The sequence below is a fragment of the Colletotrichum paranaense genome (assembly GCF_030867605.1).
Source record: "Colletotrichum paranaense strain IMI 384185 chromosome Unknown Scaffold_2.1, whole genome shotgun sequence".
Classification (NCBI taxonomy): Eukaryota; Fungi; Ascomycota; class Sordariomycetes; order Glomerellales; family Glomerellaceae; genus Colletotrichum; species Colletotrichum paranaense.
In genome coordinates this window covers 90,925-114,242 of record NW_026848960.1, presented here as the reverse complement: position 1 = coordinate 114,242, position 23,318 = coordinate 90,925, and the positions used below count along the sequence as shown (strand labels likewise).

Below are 23,318 nucleotides of genomic sequence, written 5' to 3'. Positions count from 1 at the left end.
GGTGCAAATGCAAGCGAGCCCTTCTGCTCAGAGATCCCCCGCACCGAAGAAACCCAAAAGGTGGATATAGATTTATTAGCTAAGCCCGCAAAAGGGTCTCAAGACAGCGGGATGGGAATTTGCGGCGTTTGCAGAGTGATATATCGACATCCCCCGATATTGAATACACGCCCCCTTTTCCCTTCGTTGCCCCTCCATCGAATTCCTGCCGCGCCCCCGACCCGAATCCCCCTGTCGCACTTCCTTTGCTGCCTTCCTTGTCCCCGACATCATTCGACAGCGACGAACCCTCTTGGCCGAAGCGCTTGCTTGAGTGCTTTGCTGTTGGGGATTTTGTGGGGTGAGCTTTTCTTCGTCTCTTCGGTCTGATGGCAGTTTCACAGCGGCTACACGGAGCTCATTCATTGCCTTTTGTCTGTAATCGTACCCTGGCATATCTCTATAGTGTTTACTCCAGCTGAACGCGGGACCGCAAATAGATCAGGTAACGACCCATCTATCAAAATTTCTTGAATCGCATGTGTCGTGTCAATAGCTATGAATCAACATACTCACGCAAAGTCAGCCCTCTGACCCTTGAGACGAAATAGGTCCCAAAATATGTCTTCAGCCCTGCACGTAACTGTATTCGTCCTACACTGCATAAACTGCAGTCCCTAGTCTCTTATGTAACCACTCGCCCCCAAACTGGTCGGAATCACTCTTTCCACCCTCGGTTCCGACAAACATCAAAACCTCCCAAATTCGTTCCGAAGAGCAGTTGCCATTTCTGTATGCACCCAAAAGGAATTCCTTCGCACGGAACCCGAACCGGGCCCTGGTGTCCGAAAGAGAAACTCGTTCCCCAACTTGCCAACGCCAAGAGCCGAGACATTCGACCCCCCCCCCCCTCTTCCCATCCCCATCGTCCATGGGCCCCATCCCATGTCCCGTGAGGCTGCGAACCCGCCCGCCGCCTCCGCCGCCGCCTTGCTTCACCTGTGCGGATCCGCACTTGCATTTCTCACAAGCGTCGGCCGCGATTTCTCATCGAGTTCTATTTTCTGGGGCTGCCGCTCCCAATTACACCCTTGCTCAAATTGTCAATGGTCCAAAGTTGCTAGGCGCCAGTCACTTTATTCTCATTTCTTGGTCCAATAGACACGGTGCGATCTGGTTCACTGTTTCTCTCGTTGGTGTTTTTGGGATTAACTTGGATGGTCCTAAGCTAAGCCGCCCTCCACAAGCCCGCCGGGCTATGTTTTGGCCATCTGCTTGATCCCCGGATCCCCGCACTTTTGCGGCTCCTTTGGGATACGTAGATTACCCCCGTGACCGCCGTCTGTTCCCTCTGTCCGTACGGGGCGGACGTGAGCTTATTGTGTCAGCTGTTGTTGGGTCCAACGATATGCTGGTTTGATGCCATAGAACGCTATTGACCCAGAGCAGCGTGATTCTCGCCAATTTCGCTGGTTGAACTGTGACATCTGTTGGCGTACCAAGCCCTGCGCTCGTGGTGTAAGTCAGTTATGCAGCCGGCCGGCCCCATCTGCGGGCATCTGCGGGGGACCCTTCCACAGAACCGCTCGCCCGGAGCCCGCCATATGAACTGAAGACAGTGTAATTGATTGATCTATTAGCTGGAGTAATCCGGGAAGCTCATCTTCCCGTACAATCTTATGATAATGGCTGCGTGACAATGACCGTGACGGCCGCCGTCCTTGCTCCAAGAACCATGGACGATAAGATCCAGACGCCGAGGCAGGATCCTCGCTAAGGGTTCACACCGTCAACGGCAAAGCAGCTTGAACTACAATGTCAATTCAGGGGTCCTTTCTGAGCAGTTTGCCCAACGAATCAGGTTAAAGACAGGATGTTTGTTGTCTTCGGACACGCCCCCCGTAGGTAAGAGTACCGACATGCTGGCTCCCAAGGACTCAAGCGGCTCTCAGGTGCCTTTCGTCTAGGAATCCTCGTAGATTTGTAGCCAATGGAAAGTCGTTCTGGTCATTTTAATACTTGACATGGAATACAACTCGCTAGTCCAGGTCACTTGGCGGAAGCTGGGGTTTGGTACTAAGTGACGAGCAATGCTCTTCTGCCGCATCTCCTCTACCGCATCGAGTATCCGGACTGGTTAGGCTGTTGAGCTCGAACTAAAAGTTGCAATGGATCGACATATATCAGAGTATAACTCTACGCTCATCGCACTAAGTTTTCTTCAGAGTCAGTTGTCACGGTTAGTGTCAGTGGACATTGTGGCCGTGAGAAGTAGCAGGATTTCCTATTCTGTGGTCGGTTTGAGCAAGCCTTCCCTTGTAACCCCCAGGGTTATTGTCCATAAATATTGATGTTACATCCATTTCGGTTGCCATCCGTATTTCCTCCCCATGTTTGTGACTTGCAACTCACTGCTCATCGTCCTCGGCTAGCCCCTCGCCCGTCAGTGACATAGCTATTGAAAGGATGTACCGAACCTTGAGCAGTCCAAAGTCTGAGAGATCTTCCTTCTTGGCCGCAGTGATGTCGAACTCGTAGCCGTCCTCGACGTACTCACGTGTTTCAAAGTGGACCATGCGAAGAGTCTTTCCAGACTGGGTGAGTCTCTCCCGAGAGACCATGCGGGGGTTCATGTCGATGCACACCACTTTGGCGCAGGACCCTCGGACAGATTCGAGCCTGCCAATTCTATGATCCCTTTCCTGATCAAACATGGCTTTTCGGAACCATCTAAGCCGGAGCCGGATGGAGCAGTCGGTTTGTGGGATAGGCTCGAGGGCAATCCACGCCTTCGCCCACCATTTCGAGAGTATCTCGTTGAGGGAGATCATGTTCGCCAAAGAGAAGACGGTGGCCAGCGACTGTAAAACAGCGAGATACTTGCGAATCCCAAAGCCAAAAATGTCTCCCGAATCTTTATGCAAGATATACTCCAACGAAGCAGCAGTTTGCGAAGTAGGAAAAGGAAGGACCAGACAAACCCTGGGGTCGGCAGACTTTGTGACAACGCAAGTGCTCTCGTCTTGGAGTGAAGAAGCGGACTGAACAGATCAGTACCTGCACAAATATGCTTGTGGGCCGTTTAGAAACTTACAACAGCTTGTTTGATATCGCCTCTCGGATGGTCCTTTACTTCGACCGCGTTGAGGCCATCCTTGGGCTCGTAATGGTAAGCCGGAAGATAACCACGTTTGGGAAACACTATAATTTACCAGTGTTGGCTCGCTGATCTCTTGCAAGGTGTTTTGAGCAACTCACGCTCTCCAATCATCCTGGAAAGAAAAATAGCAGACTCTCCGAGGTAGCAAGTATCTGATTGTGAAGGACGTCCATCGTCCGTACACTCTTCATCTTGGAATTTGCGACTGGCCTCCATCGGCGCCATCATGAGTGATGCCCACGCCAGTTTGTCCACAACTTCAAAGTCTCTTCTATGATACTTGCAATAGGCCGAATGCGAACTGCGGCACCAAGACTTGGCGAGTTCAAGTCTTGCGTCACTGTCGCTGAGAAAAGAAATTTTGGGAAGGAGAGCATCCCGCAAAGCGTCGATGTGATCATACTTGGTGTCCGGATGGTTCAGGTAACGCCTCAATCTTCCTAGCAGAATATCTTTGTGCTTGCCTAGCAGCTTCTTGCCTGCTTCGGGATCCTCTTTGCTGATGCCCGAAGCACCATTTCTGGCCGACATGTCGAAGTGCTTTCCGATGCTTCGTTAGGTAGATAGGTAGGTACCTTGATCACTCTCGAAGGAGGAGAAGGGACTGGAGTGTCAGCGGCAGGAGAAAGAACGAGAGTAGGTAGGTAGATATCTTGTCTAATGAAACGAAACGATGCAAAAGTGGGAGGCACGAGGTTCGAACTTGAATCGCGCCTGGAGGGAAGAACGCCAGGCTGGTCTTTCATCACGATGAAGAAACGACTGAGTGGGTGAAGCATCAATCATAGCGCTGAAATGACCTTCGTACCTGCTTAATTGAAGCAGACAGCCATCTGAGCCTGACTTCAGGCTCCAAACTGAGAGATGGAGTAAGACTCTTCGATGCTACTACCACCGACTACACGTACTGTATATCACGTCTCGAGTATGAGAATTATAGTCCATGCTCTTGATGAACGCTCACTTTTCAAGAGAATGCTTGACATGATCATGTGTATCCAGCTGAGAAGGCTCGTCAAACTGTGAGGAGGGACTCATCCCTGGCGGTCGTGATTGGCAGAATGGGCCAGTGACATATCATGTTGATCCCCTGGTCATCAATCTCCAAGAACCCCAGACTGAAAGGGGTGAATCTGGGGAATGACGTCATGCGGGATGGCAGCAACATGATTGTCCCTTAAGAAAAGGTAGGTCCGTTGCTGGGTGACAGACTCTATGATTTGAGCATTTACAAAAGAAAGTATGCGGTGAAAGACAAGGTATGTGGTTTACTATCCAGGTAGGGTGAGGCTTGAGTGGTTCTATTGGCCCATTCCTCTGAGGCAGAAAAGAATTCGACAACAGCCAACCTAGAAGGTTTTGAGCTTCCCGTCTCGAGAACGGAAAAAATTGAGGGGTTGGGATGGCCATCTGGATTCGGCGTGCAGGTGGACGCGGCTCCGAGGGGCAGGGGACAAGAAAAAAAAAATCGTTGCGATAAAGTGGCAGAGTGGAGACCAAACGCATGGACCAAGTTGCATTTTGATTGCGCTGGCCAATCAGTAGTCATTCTTTACTGGGAAGCAGCGGTGAATTTTTTTGAGAAATCGCTCCTTCCTGTGTATCGGGAGTGACATCTTCTTTGGGGCAGATTATAAGGGCATCGGCGCTCGGATTTTCTCCCAAAAAGTTTTTCCGCCTCAGTCCAAGAACCGTCAAGATCACGACTGACCCCCCGCCATTGAGCTGCACGGCGACCAGACTGACCCCAAAAAGCTGTCTCCGTGCTTCTCGATGCTCATGGAGGGCATTGAAGCTATTGCCGAGTCGGCTCAGGCCGCCAAGCCTGAGGCGCACTCGCCGACAGGTATGCGCTTGCCTTTGCCGCCATCCCACCAAGCAAAAGATCTTCACCCGGCCTCGAACCAACTTGCACGCACCCGAGGCACGCTTTCGCAAGTGTCGCAAACCAGGCTGACTTGCCGTAGTAGGACCAGAAATGAAACAGGAGTCCCCGACTGTCACCACCAATCTGGGCGAGACCCCTCAGTTCCCACTGAAGCGACCCCGCGATTCGAGCGCAGACGACCCCGAGGCCGAGTCCAAGAGGCTGAAAGTTGACGACGATCAACCACCCCAACAAACCCCGGAGCAACAATCACTTGAGAAATCACTTGAAAAATCACTCGAGCAATCACTTCAGGAATCACTCGAGAAGTCAATTGAGAAGTCGATCGAGAGATCACTCGAACAAGCATTCGAAGAATCTCAAGAGCCATCTCAAGCGCAATCCCAAGAGCAGCCCCATGATCAACCCCAAGAGCAACCACAGGAGCAAACTCACGAGCAACCTCAGGAGGAGAATCAAGACGACCATGCGGCTCTCGATCTCGGATTTGACATGGACGCCATGATCCAGGGTGTAATGATGGACATCAGCAACGAGATGAACAATGAGATAGGAAAGGTCGAGGGTCTGGACGGCGTCACGGATGTCGATATGACGGCAGATCACTTGGCGTCTGTGTCGCAAGACTCTGCTCCGTCAACTGACACACATGCCATTGTTCTCTCTGAGCCTTCGGCCTTGATGAGGCGCATCACCACCTCCTGTTTGTCAAACTTTGTACGTGGCGGTCTCGTCAGCTCTGGAGGCGCCGCTAATCATATCTCAATTTTCAGGCTATGCAACTTCTCGTAATCATGTCGCAGCATGTCTACCATGACGTTTACCAGCAGTTACAAGACAGAGAATCAGACCTCTGCAAGTCCTTCAGCACACTCAAGTCTCTGCTCCAGCAAACTCGATCGATTTACTCCACGACCGACCTTATCTTGGACCCCGCAGTGCTTGATCTGACTGCGCCGGATAACCTCACCGATATCCAAGTCGCCAACCTCGCCAGCTTCTGTTGCGAACTTTTCACCTTCGACGGCGAACACCAACTCGGCTCGAACGAGCTCTTGGCTCTGGAGGACAAATTTTTCACCGTCTTCCCGCCAGGCACCGAGGGCATTTCGCACGATATCTCTGAGCTCTTCCTCGCAGTCAAGACACAACTAGTCATCGAGTCCGTGACATCAGCGAATCAGTCTGGGCCCGTTGACCAGTTGATTGCCCAGGCTTTCTCGTCCAGTCTGGAAGATAAGCTAAAGGCAAGACACGAAGGATCTGACTTGACTGCTGAAGAGAGAGCCCTGGTGACATCTGTGGAGGAGCGCAAAACGTCCCTGATTACTTACGCGTCAGGACTCCCAGATACTGGTAAGTTGTCGAGTGCAAAGGCTGATGGGGCCCATGACTGATACATTGAGTTAGTTCTACTGAAGATCGGCTACCCGGAGGAAGACTTGTTTCACCAACTGAATGTGTACCTGCGCCAAAAGCTACAGTCGGTCTCTGGACTGGCCTCGAGGCACGGCATCGATCTTCCTCAGATTATGACGAACGGAGACCTCGACGCATCGATGCCACCCGATCTCGACGACCTCGGAATCTCATCATTACTGGAGGCTACAGATGGACTTGTTGCGCAATATCTCCCCAGTGAACCGGTCGATGGATTACCTACCGAACAACAGCCGCCAGTTCCGACGACTGAGAGCAGTGTCCCGCCCCCCGAACCACCTGCGCCTGCCCCTGAAGCCGCTCCCCCGGCGCCAACCACAAATGGTACCACAACTGAAAGTCAAGACGCGACGAATGATATTCTCGCCCTTGTTGCACAGAGCACACAGGAGTACGTTCGAACTACACTAAACAATTTGTCTCCAGCGCCCTATCAGCCAACCGTACCCACACCGACGGGCGCCGCTCCGGTTACGCAGACGACATACCTCTCACACCTGCAACAAACCCAGCAACAATCGCCATACTACGGATACCCGCCACCAGTGGAACAACCACCGCAGCCTACGGCTCATGAGAGTAACGAAAAGCTGCCTCCTAGTCAGAGCCTACCTAGTGCTGTGCTTTACGACAGGGCCCGCCAAGCTGCCTTGAGCAAGACCAATAACCAGCAGAGAAGGGAAGGCACCACTTCGACAAGACGCCCATGGACTCAAGAGGAGGAGAAGGCCCTCATGACTGGTCTCGACATGGTCCAGGGACCTCACTGGAGCCAAATTCTGTCTCTGTTTGGTGCAGAGGGCACTCTTTCCAATATACTGAAAGATCGAACGCAAGTCCAGCTCAAAGACAAGGCCCGCAACTTGAAGCTCTTCTTCCTAAAGACAAACTCCGAGATGCCGTACTATCTGCAAGCCGTCACAGGCGAGCTCAAGACAAGGGCACCTACACAAGCTGCCCGCAAGGAGGCTGAGGAGCGAGCTAGGATGAACTCAGAGGAGGAGCAAGCTCGGGTACAGGGCATCATGACACTTGCGGGCGGATTACAGCATCCTCAGCATCCCCACCACCCTCAACATGCACAACACCCGCAGCATCCACAGCATGTACAACACGCACAACATGCGCAGCACCTTCAGCAAAATAGAGCAAGCGTGACACCAGCGACTGCACCGAGCACGCCGTCACAGTCTGCCGCCCAGGTCTCGCATCACATGGCCGCCCATGCGACGACACCGACGCATGCTGCTGCAGCGGGCCCGCCTGCCACGCCAGTACAAGCAACACCGAGCCATGCTAGAGTTTTGCCAGCTTCCTCACCGTATGCCGCAACCGCTGCTCAATTACAAACATCTCACAGCTTGCCACAAACTCAGCCACAAACGCCGACGCATTCCCACATCCAGCATCATTCTCACCCGGGAACGCCACAGCCGCAACACCATGCTCAACAGCCGCAGCACCAACCTCAACAGCAGCACATCCAGCCGCAGGTCTCTCAGGCTGCTGAGACTGCGCCCAATTACACGACCGATTCATCAGCTGCGGTCTACAGTCAAGAGACCGAAGATCTCAAGGAAGCCGCTCTTATGCAGAGTCTTAGGGAGCTTGAAGCATATAGCGAAAGCGCCAGCGCTAGCGTATCATAGAGTGACGACCTAATTATGGCTTCGTATCTTCATCAACCCGCCGTTATCAACGATTATTACCAGAATTACTACCACGACGGCATCCAGGACTTACAGTGAGGAAGGATCAGGTCTTTGAGAATTAGGTTTCACCTTTGGGATGCCTACTCTGACCGGGGGTGTTACTCGCGACACCACCAGCCTACGCCTAACAGTAGACCAAGGGTGTCGTCAACAAAAGCCGCCAGGGGTTTGTGTATAAGAGGGTTGTCAACCCGATAGTCGATAATCTGACCACGAAAACTCCTTGTTATTTATGGGACGGCATGCTTTTCCGTCCACACTGAGCAGTTTCTGGAGTAGAAAAAAAAAGGGAGACGGGAGGGACCGGGACAACAGGGCAAGAAGAAAAGAAAAAGGGGCGGCACCAAAAAGCGATTTTTTTGTTTGCTCATGATACCACGATTGACCGAGAGGATTAAGGCGACAGTGGCGAGTTTTTCGCCCTTATTTTTAGTACGTCCGGAACAGAGAATTGACTGCATAGCGAAAAAGGAATGAATACAGAGCAGGGTTTTACTGCAAGGCTTGATATTTGCTACTTTGAGTGACTCGGCTTCACCTTGTGACTAAAGGCTAGATAAACTCGAAAGCTAGGCTTCTTGTAAGCTTGGGTTGAAGAGACTTGAGAATCCTGACTTGAAGCTTTAAAGATGTTGAGACTGTAGTCAGAGAACCCAATGGTGACATTCATGTAAACATCATTGGACGTTCGAATAAAGTGCAAATGTTTGATAGAATATTTCGTGACAGCATCAGGCAAAAGATAACCCCATATATTACCATAAAAAATGAACCCAACGCCGTCCCAAGATGCTCTCTTTATGCAGACTCTCCCATGCTCTGGATCATATCAACCGTTCCATTCGCAACACCCACAAACGCAGCCGCCGGCTTCGCTTTCCCCTCGACCCTGTCTTCGGGCCGTCCATACCCGCCACCACCAGGCGACATGATCACAATGCGATCGCCCGCCTCCATCATGGCCGTGTTCTTCCCGCCGAGATTGACGACGCGCCCGCTCTTCTTAACCCACACATTACGGCCCCGCTGCCCGTCCTCGCCGCCCGCCATACCGTACGGCGCAAACGCCCGCCTCTCGCTGAGGATGCTGACCTTGATGGGGATATTAAACTCGATATCGCGGATGATGCCGTCGCCTCCCGTGTGAGCTCCTTTCCCGCCGCTTCCCTCGCGCAGGCAGAACTGCCGGAGGATGACGGGGTACCGCCGCTCAAGCGACTCCGGGTCCGTGATGCGCGTGTTGGTCATGTTGGTATGCACGCCGCTGACACCATCCCAGCTCGGTCCGCCGCCCGCGCCGCCGCAGATGGTCTCGTAGTACCCGAACCCGGTCTCCGGGTCATCCGTGCCGAAGGTCAAGTTGTTCATGCACCCCTGGCTGGCCGCGGCCGCGCCAAACGCCTTGAAGATGACGTCGACGACGCGCTGCGAAGTCAGGACGTTGCCGGCGCACACGGCGGCGTACTCTGTGGGCTTCAGCAACGAGGCCTCAGGGACCTGGACGTCGATGGGCCGGATGGCGCCCTGGTTGAGCGGGATCTCGGCGTCGACCATGCAGCGGAGGGCGAAGATGATGGACGAGTTGCAGATCGCGATGGGCGCGTTCCAGTTGCCGTAGGCTTCGGGGCCGGTGCCGTGGAAGTCGAAGACGGCGCCGCCGGTGGTGGGGTCGATTGTGACCTTGAGCTGGATCGGGGTGCCGTCGTCCATGTAGTCGATTGCTTCGAGGGGTTTGCCTGCCGTGCGCTTGTGGATCGTCTTGAGCATGTCGCGGACGGCGCGCTCGGCTGCGCCTTGGATCTCTTCCACTGTTTGGGGTGTCAGTATGGGAAGTCTTAAAGCTGTAGCTGAAGAGAAGTGACTTGCTGTAAAACTGAACGACGTCGAGACCGTAGTCCTCAATCAGGGCGTGGATCAGCTGGCTTCCTCGGTGGTTCGCCGCCGCCTGCGCCTTGATGTCGGAGATGTTGTCGCGGAGGCACCTGGTGCCGGAGCAGCCGGGCGAGTGCGCCGGCGCCATGAGCAGGTCGGTGAGCTCCTTCTCCTTGAAGACGCCGCCCTCGACGACCTTGAAAGCCTTGATGACGGCGCCCTCCTCCCACAGCTCCTTGGAGTTGGGGGGCATGGAGCCGGGGAGGATGCCGCCGACGTCGGCGTGGTGGCCTCGGGAGGCGGTCCAGAAGATGATTTTGCTGCCTTCGGCGTTGAAGACGGGCGTGATCACTGTGAGGTCGGGGAGATGGGTGCCGCCGCAGACTGGTGCGTTGGAGAGGATGACGTCTCCTGGCTTGAGGTTGTCGCCCCAGTGGTCGATTTGCCACTTCACAGCAAAGGCCATACTTCCGATCTAAATCATGTTAGTCTTCCCATTTACCATCACCTGGGCTGTCTTCGAGGAACTTACCATGGCAGGAACGTGAGGGGCGTTAGCCACAAGCCCGCCATCAGGCGAAAACACGGTACACGAGAAATCTAACCTCTCCTTGATATTAGTGCTCACGCTCGTCTTCTGCAGCGCGCGACCGGCCTGCTCCGCGACGCCCATGAACCGATGGCCAAAGATGGACAGCTGTATCGGGTCAATCGTCGTCGTGGAGATGGTCTCCTTTGTCCCGACCGCGACGTCAATCACCACCGTCTCGGAGAGCACCGTCGCCGCGGCGTCGGGGATCACCACAATCGTCTGCTTGTCGTCCATGATGAGTGCCGGGCCAGCGATCTTGGTATGCGGCGTCAGGCCCGCGAGGCCGTACACGGGCGTATCGGACCAGCCCAAACCCTTGAAGTAGACCTGCTTTGTCGTCTTGGCGGGCGGCGCGGCCGTCGCCTCCGCGGAAGCAAGCTCTTTGGGCCAAGGGACGGGGAGCTGCACCGTCGTCTTGCCGATGGCGCGGACGCGGTAGTCGTCGATGATAACATCGCGGCCGACGGGCAGGAACCCAAACTGCTTCTGGTGAGCGTCCTTGAAGGCCTCGAGGTATCCCCCACCGGGCGCCGCCGCCGTCTCCTGGATCATGAGCGGGGTATCGCTGCCCTGGAAGCGCATGTTGAGGTATCGCTCGCTCACGATGCGTTCCTCGGGGATACGCTGCATGAGGAGGACGTCTCCCGCTCTCTCGACGAGCTTGTCGAGCTCCGAGGCGAAGGTGGCGAGGTTGGCCTCGGTGTAGGTCAGGGCGCAGGGGCTGCGCTCCTCGCTGACGACGTCGGCGAGGGCCATGCCGTAGGCGGAGAGGACGGAGGAGTACTTGTGGACGAGGACGCGGGAGATGCCGAGCGTCTTTGCAATGTCGCAGGCGTGCTGGCCGCCGGCACCGCCAAAGGAGGCGAGGTTGTGCAGGCCTGCGTCGTAGCCTTTTGCTTCGGTGAGGGTGCGGATGGGGCGGCACATGGACTCGTTGGCGACGTCGAGGAAGCTGCGTGACTTTGTCAGTCCAGGGGCGGCAAATGAGACCCGGTATCATAGTGTCACTTACCCAGCTGCGGCTTGCTCCACGGTCAGGGTGGTGCCTTCGTCCTTGTTGATGCTCGCCGTGAGCTCCTCAAAGAGACGTCTGCTGGCGTCGACATCCAGGGGCAAGTCTTCGTTGGGACCGAAGATCTTGGGGAAGAACTCGGGCCTCACGCGGCCGAGGACGACGTTGGCGTCGGTGACGGTCAGGGGACCGCCTTTTCTGTAGCAGGCCGGGCCGGGATGAGCGGAGGCACTTTCGGGTCCGACCTTGAACATGCCGCTCTGCCAGCTGAGAATGCTGCCGCCGCCCGCCGCGACGGTGTTGATGTCCAGCTGCGGAGTCTGGACCATGACACCGGCCGTCGTGGTCTCGAAGACTTGCTCGAGCTCGCCGGCGTATCTAGGGCCATGTGTCAGTATCGCCTTCACGAAGTGATTCTCGCTCCTCCATACCTTGAAACATCAGTACTCGTGCCGCCCATATCAAACCCAATAACGGGTGTCTTATCCGCGTCATCATAGCACGTTCTCGCGTAGCCGACAACACCACCAGCAGGCCCAGAAAGAATGGCCCTCAGACCAGACAGACCAGAAAACTCGACCAAGCCGCCATCGCTCTGCATGAACTCGCACCGGCACCCGCTGTTTGCGAGGTCCTCGAAGCCGGACTCGAAGCCGGCAATGTAACGCTTGATCTCGGGGGTGAGGTAGGCGTCGGCGGTGGAGGAGTTACCGCGGGGCACGATCTTGACGACGGGGGAGAGCTCGGCGCTCGGGGAGATGTGGGTGAAGCCGATGTCGGCAGCGAGCTGGGCGATGGCCGCCTCGTGGTCGCGGAAGGTGTAGCTGTGCATGAGACAGACGGCGATGGAGCGGTAGCCCTCGTCGTAGGCTTCTTGAAGGGCTTTCCTGGATGCCTCGGTGTCTGTAGATGTGGGCATGTGTTAGCTTGTGTTCGCTTTGCTTGTGAAAGTGTTCAAGAGATGACCACTAACCGAGAGGCTCGAGGACCCGGACTGCTTCGCCGGTGACGCCGGTGACGAGAGCGGGATCTGAAGAGACGTCGATGGATTCGGGCTTGTTGTTTTCTGACCATGCGTCCAGTGTCACGCGTTCTGGGATTTCAATGACTTTTGAGTATAGTACGTCGGGCTTGCGAATGGCGAGGTCGAAGAGTTTCGGCCTTGACTGGTTGCCGATGTGTAGGAGATCCTGAAAGTCGATTGTCAGTCTAAAGTCCCCAGGGTTCTGTTCTTGAATCTTGGTCTTACCTTGAGGCCCTTCGTCACAGCAAATACTGTGCGTTCTCCTTTCCTCTCGAGGAGGGCGTTTGTGGCTACTGTAGTTCCCATTTTGATAGACTCTGTGTACCACTGTCAGCGGACGCGCCACTAGCCCGGCGAAGTCATCCTTCACGTACCAACACCTCGTAGAGAAATCTTCTTTCCCTTGGGATATTCCTTTCCTGTCGCTTTCTCCAGGACTCTTCTAATCGCTTCGACCGGGGCATCGGGGTAGTTGCTGGGGTCGACTGAAAGCAATTTGACGAGGATATCATCTTGGCCGGGGACAGATGCAACACACTGAGACGTTAGTACTTCATCGCCTCAGGCCCTTTCCAAATGACCAAGACTCACATCGGTGAAGGTGCCACCGCGGTCGATGGAAATCCTGATTCCCCCCACAGGGCCCGGAAGTGAACCCATGATGATTAGTGCTCTGAGTTTATAATGGTATTATTGAATGTGAAAAGAAAGTATCTGAAATATGAACTTCAGATTCTCAGAGATGTCAAGGGTTTCGTGAAGATGAACGGAATGGAAATGAGTACTATCGGATTGAGATGAAATTCAGTGAAGCTGGATTTCGCGATGATTATACAAGTTCCCACGAAGGTCGCGGGCAACCACTCGATAAGCTCAAAACGGCAATCACCCGAAGCCTTCCCCCACAAAATTTCATCGCCGGAGCTCCCCTCGGCAGGTGTCTTCGGAGAGAAAGCCAGAGAGTCGTTGACTTGAATTCAGTTATCCCCGTTCTACGTTGGTCGCGGATGCTCCACTTGGTGCATTTTCATAATCAAGATGGAAAAGTACGGATAGAAGGACGAAGTGGAGGCGGAGTGAGTAAAGGAGGGATGGATAGCTCCTTTGTCATCTGCCATTTGGGGATCCGATAAGCGATGAGATGCGGGCGAGAATCCCCCTTCTGCCCCTCAGCGTCCCCCGCGGAGAGATGATTGACGGGCGGCGGGGTCGGTGGTTCGGCTTATCAGCTTCGGGAGGGGCAGCCGAAGGGCGGAGCTCCGCTCTGAGGGCGGCGGCGTCACTGCTGTAAGTGCCTTCGGTATGTGTTAGCATTATCCTTGGTCTTATTAGTCTGAGTGATCGTCGGCATTGTGATTTCGGTGCACTTCATTCAGAGAAACTCGACCACACAGCGAATTCGGACGTTGAAATGAGAATAATCTTTGACAGTGTAATGTGATCATTATGAGCTATGCTAATTCTACTACATCATGGCTAGTACACGATCATTGCACACTCCGAACCGTCTCATCAAGAGCCCTTGCAAAGTACTCTACATTCTTCTCATTTAGACCCGCAATTGAAATTCGTGATGTGTCGGCCATGTAGACGTGGTATTTCTCTGTAAATCGAACATTAGTATCTCGCAAAATAGACCGATACTTTCTGTAAGAGGGAACGACAAACCTTCAAGGTGCTGAACCTGGGCCTTAGTGATACCCGTGTACCCAAACATGCCGCTCTGCTTCACGATATGCGACCAATCACCCGGCGTCTGCAGCCGAATAAGCTCGTCATACACCTTCTTCCGCATGGCGCGGATGCGGCCCGACATGGTAATAAGGTCCTTTGCCCACTGCTCCTTGAAATCCGGCGTCCCCAGCACCGCCGCCGCGATGCGCGCGCCGTACGCAGGCGGATTCGACACCGTCGCCCTCTGCACGTTCTCCAGAATCGAGTTGACCGTCTTCGTCCTCTCCGCCGTGTCGGCCACAAACGTGACGGCGCCAACGCGCTCGCCGTACAGACCCATGTTCTTGGCAAACGACATGCACACGGCGGCTTCGAGGCCGAGCTCGTCGACGAAATAGCGAATCGCCCAGGCGTCGTCGTCGACGGAGCCCGAGTTGAAGCCGAGGTAGGCCGAGTCGAAGACGGGGAAGATTTGCCTCTCGATGATGGCTGAGGCGATCTGCTTCCACTGCTCCTGCGAGGGGTCGCAGCCCGTGGGGTTGTGTGCGCAGGCGTGCAGGATGACGGCCGAGGTAGACGGTTCGGCGCTCTTCAAGGTCGAGATGTAGCCGTCAAAGTCGAAGGCGCGGTCTTTGTAGTAGGGCAGGTGCTTCACCTCGAAGCCGAGGGAGGCGAAGAGGAGTTCGTGGTTGGACCATGTCGGGTCGGTGATGTAGATTGTCTTGATGTGTGCGGCGGCTTTCTTGAGGGCGAGGCCGGCGAGGAGGAGGGCGCCTGTTCCGGAGAGCGATTGGCATGATGCGACCTGTGAAGTTGGTCAGTTTATGGTGAAATGGGTAGCTTGATGCAAACACTTACACGGTTCTCTGCGAATGCCTTTGTGGGGCTGAAAACGAGCTTGACGGCTTCATCGCGGAAGGGCTTGAATCCCGCGATGGGAAGATACTCATGCCCAGGCTCTCCAAGGGATGCTTCTGCCAGTCTCACAGATGGCAAGATCCACGGTTGACCGTTCTCGTCGCGATAGGTGCCTTGACCGAGATTGACTTTGTTCGGATCCGTGTCAGCGACGTAGCGCCTGGTGACATCGAAGATGGCGTCGGGCGGGATGAACTCTGCTTGCTCAAAAGCTGACGTTTGCTGCTTGACTGAACCCATTGTTGGCTAGTTGTTGGAATCGATGTAAAAATGCGAATAAGTGAAGCTACGATTCTCTCGTCGAGAGACGAAAAGTCGCGACGGCGAGGTATGAGTAGTAGACCAGGGATCTCGGGACCCCAGCCGACTCGGAGTTGGAACCCGGTCAAGGGTCCGGCACCGGCGTGAGTCGAGCTCGGATGAGGGGCCCGCGGGGTCGCAGTCCACTTTGATGGAGTGCTCCATCTTGAGATTATCAAATGCTCCGAAACTTACGGGTCAATACCGAAGCATGTCATTTCGGCGGAGGGACGATACGGGGATGAATGGGCCAAATAAGAGTAGCTAGCGATCCCTCTCATGAGGGAATTCGTAGGTGTTATGGATTGGTATTGTTGAGATTATTTTATTTCACTGCATACAACACCTCAGATCAGACAAAATGGCCCCTCATGCACCCCCTCGCGGCATCTACGCCCCCGTCGTGGCCTTCTTCCACGAAGACGAGACTCTCGATATTGAAGCTCTAAGGACGCACATTACGCGGCTCGCTAAGTCGGGCGTGGCCGGCCTGGTCATCCAGGGATCCAACGGAGAGGCACCGCATCTGCTCCACTCGGAGAGACAGCAGGTCATCGCAACGGCGGCCGAGGTGCTCAAGCAACACGGGAAGCCCGAGGCCGTCATCATTGCCGGCTGCGGCGCGCAGAGCACACGGGAAACCATCCAGCTCTGCACCGAAGCCAAGGAGTCGGGGGCAGACTACGCTCTCGTCCTTTCGCCGAGTTACTGGAGTGAGTTTTCTTGGGCCACTAAGCCGTCAAAGATGAACATCCGAATGTGTAGATTACTGACCCGCTTTGTGAATAATTATAGCCGGTGCCATGCAAAAGCCCGTGATCCAAAAGTTCTTTGACGACGTCGCAACGGCATCGCCCATCCCCATCCTCCTATACAACTTCCCCGCCGTGACATCGGGCATCGACCTCGACTCAGACCTCATCGCCGACCTGGCGGCCTCGAACCCTAAAGTCGTGGGCTGCAAGCTCACCTGTGGCAACCTCGGCAAGCTGCACCGCGTAGCACACGACGAGCGCGTCCCTCAGCCTTTTGCCGCGTTCGCGGGCAAGTCGGACTTTTTCCTGCACGGGCTCGTGGCGGGCTCCAACGGCGTCATCGCGGCGGCTGCCAACTTCACGCCCAAGGTGCACGTCAAGCTGCTGGAGCTGTACGATGCCGGCAAGCTCAAGGAGGCGACCGAGTTGCAGACGAAGCTGAGCCGGGCGGACTGGGTGCTGGTACAGCTGGGCGTTGCCGGGTTGAAGGCTGCGCTGGACAGGTACTTCGGGTATGGTGGTGGACGGAGCAGGCGGCCGCTTGGCCTCGTTGCGAGCGCAAAGTTTGAGGGAGAAAAGGATGCGGTGCTCAAGGATTTGGTTGACTTGGAGAGTTCGCTGTAAACCTCTTGGGACACTGGGATGATGTAGATAAGAGATAGATAAGATATAGGTAGATAAGATACCTAATGCCACCTTGATGATAAGATAAGACATCGTGGATTCACAGCTGGCGAAAGAGGGAAGTACAGCTGTGACCAGCTGCGACCAGCTGCCTAACTGAACCACCAACTGTGTTCTCAGTCCTCTTCTTCGTCTTTAGTTCACTGTGCACACTTCTTCCGTCCTCGTCTCGACTTCCTGACTTGCCTTGCGTATCCACACTTCGTTTGCTCCTCAAAGCCACTGGCTTCACCGCAGATCTCGACTCGATCCGTTCTTTGCTGGATGTCTGAGATTCGAACTTTTAGCCCACGACGCCCGGCTGGACTAAGGTGCCTCGAGAGACTTTAAGCTTACTGGACCATCTCCAAAGAGTTCCTTATCCGTCCCTTGTCGACGAGGCATGTGAACACTTTGGTGTAAGCCCATTGGACAGACTTGACCGGGGGTGGCTGATAGCACGAACTGATGCTGGTAGCTAAACAGCACTCCTACTGCCCCATCGCCTGCTCCCAGCCACCCCAGATACCTTCTTCATTTTCATCTTTCCAGACTAAGCAGAATGGATCGTTGATGTGGACTGTTCTAGTTTCCCGCGGCATCTAGACCCAGGTTGTCGGGTCATACGCATACTCTTCTGCCCCAGTCTCGACTGCCTTGGCTACCTTATGTTGGTTGGCAAATTACAGATCATCGTCTAGAAACCCAAGACATGTCGCGTAAGAGCAATGAACGAGCAAGGCAATCATGTCAGACAGTCTCAGTTCAGCCCAATTCCCCCGCCTGATCGTCGCTACCGCACGTTAAAAACGGCCGCTGCAACCAGCTTCTTCTGGCCGATGCAGCCGATTGCGGCATCCCATCGCACCCTCTCGCCTTTTCTCTTCCAAGCGTCAAGTGCATGAGTGGCTTGCTCCATCATTGGCCGGAGCTATCGAGAATAGCTGATAACGTAGCTTGGAGCTCAATCGCGCCATGCAGTCACCCCGCACCTTGGTCTCTTGAGTTCGGCTCTCCGTTCACAACTCTCTCAGTCTCTCACCTTATCACCTTGACTGCCTCCAACTTCCTTCACCTCTCCCTGATTTGGACAACTCACTTGGCTCGGCCTACTTGAAAGTCAGCCATGTGCCGCCATCTCCACTCTGCTAGCATGCAGACATTGTAGATCCTTGCTGCGCTTTCCACGCCATCCCGCGTCGGCCCCATCCGTCACCACCGCCATCGTCGACCACCCATCTGTTGGAGTCGCAACGGTAGCCAAGAAAGACAATGCCGCCCGTCTGCCATGTCCGGCCTTGTACCCTGACTCGTTCTGTCGCTCTGGGCCTCAAGCACGTCATGTACTGCCTACATTACCCCTCCGAGACAAGCGTCTTGGGGGAAGGAAGGAAGGAAAGACACTCGATGGCTTATCGAGGCGACATGCGGTGAGAAGCTGTCACTCATGTTCCCCTCTGAGGTGAAGATGGTGTAAGCCCAGCTAGCTTCCCGCCGCCGCCTTGCTGCATGCGAGCCTTGCATGCTCCGGTTCTTCCAAGCTCTCCTCTGCCTCTAGACTGGTGGTCTGGTCATGTTCTTTTAAGCCGAGCTCTCCCCTCCATTCTCTGTACCGAGCAGCCGTTCGTCTGTATCGGATTGATCTCTCCGTTGCCTCGAGCTTTCTGTTGCCTGTGTAAGCCCGTACTGCAAGTTCAATCACCCAAATCTTGCAACCGTATGACACGCAACCCAGGCTTCTCGCCCGTCATGTCTACCCTATCCCTGATTGTCCTCATTGGGACCCTGATCGCAGCGACCTCGGCCGCGCCCTCGACTCCTTCAGTATGGGCGTCCGTCGCAATGATCATGCACGGTGAGCGCACGCCGGTGCGCAGCGGGCTCCAAGATACCCTGACTCCTTTGGGTGCTCAGGAGATGTACGCCCAGGGAAATGCCTTTAGAAGTCGCTACCTGGCCAGCGGAACACCCACAAACACCTCCGAGGGTCGCATCACGACCCGCGCCGCGATCAAGGGAATTGCGCGCAACGTGTATGAGCATGAGCAGCTCTCGATCCTCTCCCTCCCCGATGCCCACATCGCCGCCGGCGCTGCTGCCTTCATGCAGGGCCTCTACCCGCCCATCACGCAGGCCTTTGCGGCCGATACTGGCGGGACGAACATCTCGTACTCGACAATCTCTGGAAACACCACGCAGTATCCCCTGGGCGGTTACCAATATCCTATCATTGAGACGCTGGGACTGTCTGACGATAGGTCGATTGAGTAAGTTCCATTAACCATAGTATGCCCCTTGAGACTGAACTGACTTGCCATCGTAAAGTGTTCGGGGCAACACGGAATGCCCGCAGTGGAAGATCTCGACAACGTATGTCATGCAGCTCGACCCGTACATGCAGGCCCTCGAGCAAGCCTCCCGCCCCGGTTACACATCCCTCTTCAGCACGCCGCCACTAAACGACGGCGACATCTCCCTCGCACATGTGAACTTTTGGAACGCCTACGACATCTACGACTACGTCCGCTACCGCTACTCCCACGAGCAGGCCGTCTACGACGGTCTCCAAGACGGGTACGCCCAGCGCATCGAGTTCCTCGAAATGTACGCCCGCCTCCAGCAGCTCAACATGACCTCCAACCAAGCCGTCTCGGGCCTCCAAAAGGGAGACATGATCCGCACCATCGCCGGCCGGACCTTTGCGCGCAGAGTCGTCGACGCCCTCGAGGCCAACGGCAATTTCGCCGGCTACTCCAACAAGCTGACCCTCCTCTTCAGCTCCCAGGAGCCCTTCCTCTCCTTCTTCTCCCTCGCAGGGCTCCAGAAGCCGAACCAGACGCTCTCCACGACGCCCTTCTGGAGCCTCCCCGAAAACGGTGCCGCCATGGTCTTCGAGCTCGTCGGCGACCAGCCCAACGAGCCAGACACCTACCCGACCGAGGAGAACCTCTACGTCCGCTTCCTCTACCGCGAGAACGCCGAGCCGGGCACCCCCTTCTTGGAGTATCCCCTCTTCGGCCTCGCCGAGGGCGACACCCGCGTGACGTACAGCTACTTCAAGCAGGAGATGGCCAAGTTCGGCATCGACACGGCGACGTGGTGCAGCATCTGCGGCTCGATCCAGTCGTTCTGCGACTGGCAGACCACGAAGACGACGCCGACCGTCGGCGAGGCCATTCGTTCGGCCGTGCAGAAGCCCGTTGTCGCGGGCATCATTGGCGCCATCATCGTCCTCGCTGTGTTGGGGCTGGTTGTTGTCTCGGCGGCTGTTCTCGGCGGTTTCCGGATTCATCGTGCCGGAGGCGGAGCAGGAGGAAAGGACGGCAATGGCCGGATTGCCGGGCTCGGAGGCTTCAAGGCCGCGGAGAAGATGGCTAGCGACCTGGACCTGGCTGTCTCTGGGCGCGGGGTGCGACACGAGCGCCAGGGGAGCTGGGAGCTGCGTGACGGAAGGGAGGTATCGGGAGTCGGGGGGCAGACGGGTATTGCTGTGGACAAGAGTGCGTCGACGTTCCAGGCGAAGCCCATTGATGATGATGCCATTAGCGTCATGGGGGCTTCGCCAGTGAAGCCCAGAGAGAGCGTCTGATTGAAGGATACAGCAGACAGGTTGGTTATGGTAGGATGATGGGATCTGGACTCTCTTCTGGCTTTCGTTAATGATACCCTTTTTTGATACCCTTCCTCACGGTCATTTGCTGGAACATTTTGGCATGGATACAGGCTTCCTCTTTCCCTGTGGTCTAGGGCATCGTCCATACATATAATCATCTTTTGATCTAAGTTTCACTACCTTTATAACATGGCAATACGTGAAGAATGAGAAATGTACGCTACGTGGATCAACAATCGGCACTTGGAGACACCCACAGTGTTGCGTACAGTGTCATGCCCACACCAGAAACTGTAAAGACAACCCCACCGCAGTGACCTTCCATTCAAACCCCGCCATCACCGCCAAAACTCCAATTCCTCTCAACGCGACGCGCGACCTCCTCCTTAAACCTCCAAAAGACAGAGAGCCACCAACAAACAACATGTCGTCACATCAGCGGACCTTTTCCCATTCACAATCCCAATCGGGTACGAGGGAAAAGACCTACTTTGAGCAGCAGCGCGAAGAACTCATTGGCGAAATCGCAATGGTAAAGCCCTCCCCCAGTCGGCCTCTCGTTCGCCGAAGCGACGAGCATCAACGAAAACAAACAACATGAGAACGCTAATGGGGAAATCCAGAACTTTGAGCAAGTCCTTGCCAACATTAATAAGCTGAATCGTTCGCTTGAGGCAGTCATTACGGTAAGCAGCATTCCTCTCTCTCCTTTACCAATACGCCGGCCGTCAAGAAATTCGAGCACTAATTCGGGGCGGTCGACGCCGCATCACAGGTCGGAAACGAGTTCTCCTCCGTCGAGGCGCTGTGGTCGCAGTTCGAAAACGTAATGGCGAAAGAATCCGAGGAAAACCAGCAGGGCGATATCGAGGAGGGCAGCGATGGCGAGACGAAGAACGAGCAGAGATCATGATACCCACCAGCAACGAAATACCTATTTTTTATGAATGATGACGTTATTTCTACACGCGCAGCATTACGCTGCCAATTTCTACATTGCCGGGCTCATCTCATCATAAGGTACTCAGCCGTCGTCACCCCGCGATAAGAAGCACCCAAACGCCCAGTCGCCTTAACCTTCTCAACACCCTTGCGCCTGCTCTCCGCGTCCGGCTTCTTCGCAAGCTCACCCAGCCCAGCCACCAAATCACCATAATCCGAATCTCGAAGCTTCTCCAGCCTCTCAGCGACGTCGAGACACCTATTTCCACCCTCTCGCAGCGCTGCAACCCGTCTCTGCAAATCGGCGCTGAAATCTCCGTGCTTCACCAGAAACAACGACTCGAGTGAAGCTGCCATGATCTCCAAGCGGATCTCGTCCCTCTCGTTTCCGGGGCTCCTCGCGTCGCGGTCGTCTTCTATGGGGTTATGTGCGTAGTCTTCCGTTTCCGACGGCAGCGTCGCCAGCTGCTCCGTCTCAAATCTCATCTCGACGACGGTGGCCTCTCGCTCATCTGTCGTAGTCGTAGCCGCATCATCAACAATACCGCCCCCATGCCCATCAGGAACCAGCCCGCTACTGCTGCTGTCGCCGCTCACAGCAGATATCCGCGCCTCAACCCCCTCCAACTCATCCCTCAAAATCCCCTCCCGCCACCCAAGCACCTTCCACCTCACCCTCTCCCATTCGAACCCATCTCTCGCCTCACCAACAACCTGACTCAACCTCTCGCCATCCTCACCCAGACCATCCGCCCTCCCACAAAGCCCAGCAAACGCATCAGCGACCCTCAGATGCGTCACACCAACAGTCCCGCACGTCTCCTGCACAACGCAGACATGCCTCCTAAGCAGATCCCTCTTCTTCCGCCCTGTACACGGGAACCACCTCTCCAGCCCCGTCTTCTCGGCAGCGCGCTGCGCCAAACTCGCGAGAAGCTGCTCAACATCACCCGCAGCGCCTCGGCACTCCTTCTCCGAGTTTACATAAGGCTCTCTGCGCACCTCATCTTCCAGCGCAGCGAGCGCGTCGTTGAGTTTAGCAACCTGCGCGTAAAGGCTTGCGACGTCGACGGATGATAGCAGCTCGGGTTCGGAATGTTCGGGATGTAGGCTTAAATCTGGGCTTGGGCTTCGATCTGAGATTGGGTTTGGGTTTGGGCCGCCAACGACGTTGCTCTCGGTTCGGACCAGTGTGGTGGGTCGCCCGTCGTTGGTGCGATGCGCGAGATCACCTTCTCGCGGGAGATCGGCGATCAGAACCTGGCATGCCTGGGCAGAAGAGTCCATGGTGCGTAACGATCGGCTGGTGACAATTTATTGCAAACCGGTTGACTCGAGGAATTTTTCAGGATTTGGGGTTTTGGGTTTGGTAGTCGAATTGATGAAAAGTGCATCCCATTCTAGAGAATCCCATTCATATCAGTCTCTCATCGGACCTTTCTCCGATGCCTCGTTTGGACTGCATCTCAACTTGATCTTGCTGGCTGAATTGATTCTCAAGAACTACTGAACCACGGCACTGGGAAACTCAAAATTATGTGCAGCTTTCGTAGGTAGTTTCGCCAGATTTGGCGATATTGATTTACCCATTCACTCACTTCATCTCATACATCACATTCAGGGCACAACGTAACAATTGATTTGATGCTTTTAACATTTCATGTTTCCTATCCCTCAGGAATGCCCTATCAAGACAGAAAACCCCATGCTGCTACAGGAGAGGAAAAAGAGAAAGGAAAATAAGAAAATAAGAAAAATTACCCCTCAAGGTCCA

At 55.1% G+C, this 23,318-nt stretch overlaps 10 protein-coding genes across 10 annotated transcripts; 5 read left to right on the top strand and 5 right to left on the bottom strand.

Annotated features, from left to right (window-relative positions):
- Positions 1-7: 7 nt before the first annotated feature.
- Positions 8-369, top strand: CPAR01_01903 (uncharacterized protein; the record flags this gene model as incomplete). Its single annotated transcript, XM_060486191.1, has 2 exons — positions 8-48; positions 108-369. The coding sequence occupies 2 exons, from the start codon at positions 8-10 to the stop codon at positions 367-369; spliced, it is 303 nt and encodes a 100-aa protein (XP_060353519.1).
- A 2,018-nt stretch (positions 370-2,387) lies between these two features.
- CPAR01_01902 (uncharacterized protein) lies at positions 2,388-3,670 on the bottom strand (the record flags this gene model as incomplete). Its single annotated transcript, XM_060486190.1, has 3 exons — positions 2,388-3,020; positions 3,074-3,180; positions 3,238-3,670. The coding sequence occupies 3 exons, from the start codon at positions 3,668-3,670 to the stop codon at positions 2,388-2,390; spliced, it is 1,173 nt and encodes a 390-aa protein (XP_060353518.1).
- A 615-nt stretch (positions 3,671-4,285) lies between these two features.
- Positions 4,286-4,645, bottom strand: CPAR01_01901 (uncharacterized protein; the record flags this gene model as incomplete). Its single annotated transcript, XM_060486189.1, has 1 exon — positions 4,286-4,645. The coding sequence occupies one exon, from the start codon at positions 4,643-4,645 to the stop codon at positions 4,286-4,288; it is 360 nt and encodes a 119-aa protein (XP_060353517.1).
- Positions 4,646-4,912: 267 nt separating this feature from the next.
- CPAR01_01900 (myb-like DNA-binding domain-containing protein) lies at positions 4,913-8,116 on the top strand (the record flags this gene model as incomplete). The annotated part of the gene is made up of 4 exons (XM_060486188.1): positions 4,913-4,985; positions 5,110-5,744; positions 5,801-6,383; positions 6,438-8,116. The coding sequence occupies 4 exons, from the start codon at positions 4,913-4,915 to the stop codon at positions 8,114-8,116; spliced, it is 2,970 nt and encodes a 989-aa protein (XP_060353516.1).
- Positions 8,117-8,977: 861 nt separating this feature from the next.
- Positions 8,978-13,339, bottom strand: CPAR01_01899 (hydantoinase B/oxoprolinase; the record flags this gene model as incomplete). The annotated part of the gene is made up of 9 exons (XM_060486187.1): positions 8,978-9,987; positions 10,070-10,526; positions 10,584-11,595; positions 11,656-12,033; positions 12,087-12,558; positions 12,629-12,845; positions 12,905-12,996; positions 13,054-13,216; positions 13,271-13,339. 9 exons carry the CDS (start codon positions 13,337-13,339, stop codon positions 8,978-8,980), a joined length of 3,870 nt encoding a protein of 1,289 aa, XP_060353515.1.
- Positions 13,340-14,166: 827 nt separating this feature from the next.
- Positions 14,167-15,511, bottom strand: CPAR01_01898 (aminotransferase class I and II; the record flags this gene model as incomplete). The annotated part of the gene is made up of 3 exons (XM_060486186.1): positions 14,167-14,282; positions 14,348-15,158; positions 15,212-15,511. The coding sequence occupies 3 exons, from the start codon at positions 15,509-15,511 to the stop codon at positions 14,167-14,169; spliced, it is 1,227 nt and encodes a 408-aa protein (XP_060353514.1).
- Positions 15,512-15,932: 421 nt separating this feature from the next.
- Positions 15,933-16,950, top strand: CPAR01_01897 (uncharacterized protein; the record flags this gene model as incomplete). Its single annotated transcript, XM_060486185.1, has 2 exons — positions 15,933-16,284; positions 16,367-16,950. The coding sequence occupies 2 exons, from the start codon at positions 15,933-15,935 to the stop codon at positions 16,948-16,950; spliced, it is 936 nt and encodes a 311-aa protein (XP_060353513.1).
- Positions 16,951-18,708: 1,758 nt separating this feature from the next.
- CPAR01_01896 (uncharacterized protein) lies at positions 18,709-20,578 on the top strand (the record flags this gene model as incomplete). Its single annotated transcript, XM_060486184.1, has 2 exons — positions 18,709-19,256; positions 19,315-20,578. 2 exons carry the CDS (start codon positions 18,709-18,711, stop codon positions 20,576-20,578), a joined length of 1,812 nt encoding a protein of 603 aa, XP_060353512.1.
- Positions 20,579-21,026: 448 nt separating this feature from the next.
- Positions 21,027-21,515, top strand: CPAR01_01895 (DASH complex subunit Dad1; the record flags this gene model as incomplete). The annotated part of the gene is made up of 3 exons (XM_060486183.1): positions 21,027-21,134; positions 21,226-21,288; positions 21,378-21,515. The coding sequence occupies 3 exons, from the start codon at positions 21,027-21,029 to the stop codon at positions 21,513-21,515; spliced, it is 309 nt and encodes a 102-aa protein (XP_060353511.1).
- Positions 21,516-21,607: 92 nt separating this feature from the next.
- Positions 21,608-22,831, bottom strand: CPAR01_01894 (uncharacterized protein; the record flags this gene model as incomplete). Its single annotated transcript, XM_060486182.1, has 1 exon — positions 21,608-22,831. One exon carries the CDS (start codon positions 22,829-22,831, stop codon positions 21,608-21,610), a length of 1,224 nt encoding a protein of 407 aa, XP_060353510.1.
- Positions 22,832-23,318: the final 487 nt, after the last annotated feature.